Here is a 6,000-nt window from a genome sequence, read left to right on the forward strand (position 1 = left end):
CTGTGATGTTTATGAAACAGTGAGTAGAGAGGTGGGAAGCTGCCATTTAAGTGAAACACTGGAAAAATTGCCAAACCTACAGATTTTACATAAAAAGAAAAAGCATGTTACCTTATTATCTGAGCCCAGGTTATCATTAAACAGACTACTTACGTTTTTCCTGATTTTTTTTTTCTTCTCTTTACGATTCACTTCTTTAAGTAATAAGGGAAAATAGATACTAGTGCTTAAACTGTAGGATATTCCTTCTTCTGGGTTCTTCAGAATCTCTTATCTCTCTGTGTTTGCCATATACATGGAAAAAGAATGTGCCCCAAGGGAATATTTTTGATACTGTGAAAATAGTGAGAGCCACAACTACTTGCTGCTTTCAGTACATAACAACTTTAACACTAAGATATCAGAGGATAGAGCAGATATGAACTGTACCTAGTTTATTGTAAGAAGGGGAAGTTCGGTAGTTCTTGCTTTACAATGAAGTGAAGTGAGCCACAGCACAGTTAAAACTTGTCAGTTCAGGCTGCAAATTTGTGGCCGAGTTCTTTATATTGTCCATATATCCTGGTGGGATGAAATCAAAGTTAATGAGCAAATTCCTATAGCAAAACAATTTATGTACCTGTCTGTACTGTGTTAAATTATTAATACTTTTACAGGGTTAAGGAGGATTCAGATGATCTTGATCAGTTGAAGGTCTAGTTTGAGGTTTGAAACAGCATAAATATACACTTGAATATAGCTGGTTTGTGAAAGTGAAAGTGACTTACCTGAAAGATTCCCTATTATAAATTTATACAATACTGTGAGCTTATTGTTGGTAGTTCACATCACTGAATTTGAAAGGAAACACTCCAATGCATCACATTAGGACCTGTGTCTTTGCATGGACAGGATTAACCAAGTTATGCAGTCACTGCAGTTAGAGAAAATATTTAATTCTAGGGCAATAATTCTGGCTTTTCCTCCAGAGTTCAGAAGCTAAACTAAACCCTGGTGCTTAGTTGTGTTTCTTTTTACAAAATCTGTTACAAAATCACACTGCTGAGCCAAGGATACAGGAAGATTTGCAGTTAATTAAATCTTCTGGCAGGGTACACAGGTCCCACACAGGAGCATTTCAGATCGGAGGAGGTACAGCCAGAAAAGTGGTGTAAGTGTTGCTTTCAAGCCAGCAGGACTCCCAGCAGTGCTTATGCTGTCCGGGGAATTGAAGGAACTTGAAAATAGCTGAAAGTCAAGTTATCCTTTTCCTCATCTGCACCAGTGCAAAGCAGAGCTCTGATGCAGGCAAAGACTGGCCCTTTTGAGATTAATAGTTTTAGTTAATTGTTTGTAATTTGAACATCAGTAAAAATGTACCAAGATTTGAGAGTGCCAACTTGGCCTGCTTAAAGAAGCTGAGCCACTTGAAAGCATACTTCTTGATGAAAGCCTGGCATATACAGGCAGTCTTTTACTGACACTGTTATGAAGGCCAAGACAGAGGTTTTGAGTGGTAAAAAGTTATGGGGAAAAAGCTAATTGTCGTTTGAAAAAGCGATCTCTTGCCATTCAAGCTGCCTAAGCACATCTTGTCACCAAAAGCAAAGTTTATTAATTAAAAAAAAAAAAAAATTGTGCTGCAGCAAAATAGTGTCAGCCAGATGTTAAAACTTGACTCGAGCTGCTGTAGCCTTGTTTCTAGAATTACGTATGTGATTTGATATGTAAGAGTTAGTTCTCCTGAGATTAGCAGGACACTGCCTGCTTTCACAGTTTTTTAAAACTGGCCAAATTTAAATGTGACTTCTGTAACTGACCCCAGTGCCTAAGTCAGAACTGAAATGTCTGATTTATTTATGTAGATCCAAAGGAAAGCGCCTTCCCCTCAGTAGTAGTCAGGGCTTATTAACAATCACAACAGTATTTTACCTAATTTTGACTTGAAATGTGACCCTCCTTGAAACAAATAGGTGTGTAACCGTAGGCGTTGTTGACGTCATTAGCAAGGTTGCATAAAACTGCCCAGCATATTGTGTGAATGTATGCCCTAGCAAACAAAAGAATTCTGTACTAAAATCAGTTGAGTTGCACATCTGTTTCTGGGGAACAGGCTGTTTGTTTGCTTTTATTTTATTTTATAATTTTTAATTTCTGCAAATAGTTACACCAGATAGCCTGTTGAGCCAACAACAGATCATCACATCTCACCATAATGGGATCTCTTTCTGGCTAGCTTGAGTCGAAGCAGTTAGATATCAGTCCTTACCAAGCACATTCCTGACAACTTCACCTTAATTATTTCTTTCCATCTGGTCTGTAGTAGTATAAACAATTTCCTGCCTCCTTGCATAGCATCAGAAATGCACCTAAATAAGCAATCTAGTGCTGAAACAGTTCTTTTGAACACATTCAGTTCCATTTCTGGATGCTAGCAGATCCCCCACTTCCATGGGTAACGGAATACTCACAGTAATTACGGTAAAGAGTTTGATAATTAAGTATTTCTACTTTTAAATTATGCTCTTTGATTTTTATTCCCACAGAGGTCCCAGTCTGCATTCTCCCTGGCTAGTGAAGATGTGCCCAGTAAAGGACTAGACCCTGCATCATCTGTGACTGAAGCTCTTTGGAGGCAGCAAAAAGGGCAATTCAGGAAACAGAAGGAACGCAAGCTCTCTGCGTTACCCAGCTGGAAAAGTGTGGACAGGCTAAATGAAACAAGTAAATATTTCTAGTACGAATATTATTCTTTTTTTGGTTCTCACTCACATGTGGAGTAAATACGACTTAAAGCAAGGACCTTCTCCGGGAAATTTCTGCTGACCTTTGTGGTTGCAGGGGTCACATGTAAAAATGTCTATTTGGTGATGCTGAGTGTCATGATTTCATTGGGCTGTGTCTTTGCTTATCTTACCTTTTTTTTTTTTTTTTTTTCCCCCAAGAAAAGATTCAAAATTTGGGCCTTTGGAGAATTGATTTTGGACTGTTGGGAAACATTAGGCATCTAATTTGAATATGTTTCAGAGCTTCTAAGACACAAGAGCCCAAGGGCCCTGCTTTGTCACCTGGTTATCTGTCCTCCGGCTGAAGGAGTTTGCAGCTGCCCATAGTATCCCTTCTGTCGCACAAGTTAACTGTTCATGAGGTTATGTGGTGAACCAAACAGTGAAATAATTCACATTTATGATTCCCTCTTGCACCTTTGTTTTCAACCCCGATGAACTCACCAATGCAGTGTTCTGTGCAGCCCTACTAACGGCTGCTTCCACACAAGTTTGAGGAAGCTGTATGAGTAGGAACTTCATAGTCTAACAGTTTCCCTAGATCTGTCATCTGTCTCCGTGCATTAGGTATGGATGTGCATATGGAAGATAGAAGGTGAGCAGCTTCTTAAGTCAGCCCCATCCCTGAATCAGCACCCTGGGATAGAATGCAATTCCCTGCTTACTCTAAGATGACATAAGTACAGGCTGTCATTGAAGAAGGTGGTTCCTGCTTTTTTGGTGTGGGGGGGTCCCATTTCCACTGCTTCTCTGGTTCTGGCTGTAGTGTTCATGAGGCCACAAGAGTGTCACACCAGGCAACTGCTGCACAGAAGAGTTGGTTAGTTTTCACCCCCACAGTTGCACAAGGGAGGGCTGAACTGCTCACTGCAGCAGCAGCCCTTGGCTCCAGTTGACGGGGGAACAGTAAAGCTAACCTATCTGCTGCTGTTGTCCTCCCACAGAGTCTGCTTGTTCCTGCTGCTTCTCCACTAATAGCTGCAGAGCCCATCTGACCCCTGTAGCAAATTAGTTCATGAAGCTAAACAAGCAGAAAACTTCTCTTTTGTAGGGTGAGTTTACTGGTGCTGCAACTCCCACAGCTGGCTCACTAGGCACTGGCAAGCAGAAGCAGCCAAAATATGTGTTTAGGTGTAGCAGGAACCAAGGATGGGGGCTGCCCATCAATTCAATTTGTTAATCTGTAATACCAGTTGATAACCTGGGAGACTGAAAATTAGACAGTGTCAATATCCCTCCTCCCCCCAAAAAGAAAGTGACAGTAAAGTAGTACTAAAATCTGACTTAACTAAGTATGCATTATTTTGTGAACCGTTCATTCAACCCCCTGTCAGAAATGATGTTCTCCTGGGCATTTTAGTGGAAGGTCTATTTTCAGTAAAGCAGTTAATTGGGTGCTTAAATTTAAGAACCCACTTCAATCCCATTGAATTCGACTGTTGAACAATTTAGTACTTAACAATTGCTTAACCATAACAGAGTGACAAATTGACCAGTTTCCTTTCAGGTGCTGTACTCAGAGGATTTGTTCTGCTTCTTTCATCTAAGAACCACATTTGTGATGAAATTGTGGTGTCTATTGAGCTTATAATAAATAGCTGATCGTGCTAATATGTGTAAATATGATCTCACCTATACAGTAGTAAGCAGCTCTGTATTAGGACACAGAAAATGAAAGAAGTCTCAACCAAGAGTTTGGAGTGGTAACATCAGTGGGCTTTTTACTCATGTAGCCAGAAAGCAGTTCACAGTTCATTTTAATTACAGTTTGCACTGGTTTAAAAGACGACTGAAGAGCCAAATCATGAATTTGTGCTTTTTCCCCCTTTACCAATAGTTTCACAATGAGACTTCTTAAATCTATTTTCATTTTCATGTGCATAAATTATAGCATATACCCAAAGAATTTTGTGCAAAATCCATTCTTTCAAGTATAAGTGACTTTGTTTTGGAAAATCGAGATAGGAGCACTTGACATTACTTGAAGCTGGGATGAAACTGAGTCAGCTTTCTGAATATAAAATTCTCAGTGGCTTTCCTTTCCACCCTGCTTACCCTCTAAGATGTAATCAACTACTATCCTGTCCTTTCTTCAGTTAACTACGGATGTTTGACCAATTCTCATCTGTTGTTGCTAAACAAAATAAGGGGATATAGTTTGGTAGAGAAAAAAAGTATGTGGCTGTCCACTGCATTACCTTTGTGTAATGTGCCGAAGCTGAATTCAGTTCCTGTTAGAGATTTATATCTTGCAGAGCTGTTTGCTTGTTTGAAGGAATAATGTTTTTAAGGAAAGGTCTTCTTTCTCTCATGAGAATCCTTTACTTAGATTAGTGGGCATAATTGGAAAAAGTGAACAAGCAGAAGTTCCCTGTGCTTGATAGCTTGTATTCTTTTTTTCTCCAAAATCAGCTGTTACAACAGTCATTTGTTCTCTCTATAAACCTGACTTTAGTTATATCCTCAGCTGGTCACTGCTACAAGAAAATTATTACTATTTTGATTTCTTTTTAAGCAGGAGTAAGAATGACTTCAGTGATGTATTTTCTCAAGTTCTCTGAATTGGCATGAAATTTAGGAAGTGAAAACAAACCAAAAGGACTCAAATGAGTAACAAATACAAAACCTATTCTAAATCTTGCATAGCTGCTAAGTTTAATTGCCATTTAATTATTGTTTCCTTTTTGTAGGCTTGTTTTGTTGGTGGTAGTGCACCACAAACTTCTTTTTTTTTTTTTTTTTTAAACAAAGCACACCTTCTTACTGCATACTTAGGTTCTTTATGAACAATTCCAGGGGAAAAGTCAAATTCTTGAGCTCTAAGTATTTCTAATCCTGTAATGCAAGATGCTTGAGTATCATCTACAACACGATCCAGATTTTAATTTGTCCATTTTTAAATAGTGATGTTCTGTTTACAGTTTTAGAAAACTAATAGTTTATAATAAGTATTTCTACAGTTTTCTGGAAATGGCGAATTTGAACCCATGGAAGGAATCCGTAAGGCTGAAAAGCTCATTCAGTAGGCTGAGATTACTGTGTAAATCCATAGCATTATATATTTATTCAACTGCTGTGGGAGGTAGAGTCATCACACATTCACATTTCCCATGAAGGGACTTTCCAAGTTTGACTGGAAGTGGAATCTAAATGTAGAAGAAGTGCAACTCTCTGAGTTACACAGCACTTTTTGACCATATTGGGGGGGGGGGGGGGGGGGGGGGGATTGAATATA

At 39.0% G+C, this 6,000-nt stretch overlaps 1 protein-coding gene across 1 annotated transcript in view; it reads left to right on the forward strand.

Moving 5' to 3' along the window:
- MYRIP (myosin VIIA and Rab interacting protein) overlaps nucleotides 1-6,000 on the forward strand; it is a 221,933-nt gene that overhangs the window by 182,945 nt on the left and 32,988 nt on the right. The window contains exon 8 of the mRNA XM_010562060.1: nucleotides 2,526-2,703. Coding sequence (XP_010560362.1) covers nucleotides 2,526-2,703 — 178 coding nt within the window. The remainder of the gene's footprint in view (nucleotides 1-2,525; nucleotides 2,704-6,000) is intronic.

This window comes from Haliaeetus leucocephalus, unplaced genomic scaffold (assembly GCF_000737465.1).
Source record: "Haliaeetus leucocephalus isolate CR32 unplaced genomic scaffold, Haliaeetus_leucocephalus-4.0 Scaffold153, whole genome shotgun sequence".
Taxonomy (NCBI): domain Eukaryota; kingdom Metazoa; phylum Chordata; class Aves; order Accipitriformes; family Accipitridae; genus Haliaeetus; species Haliaeetus leucocephalus.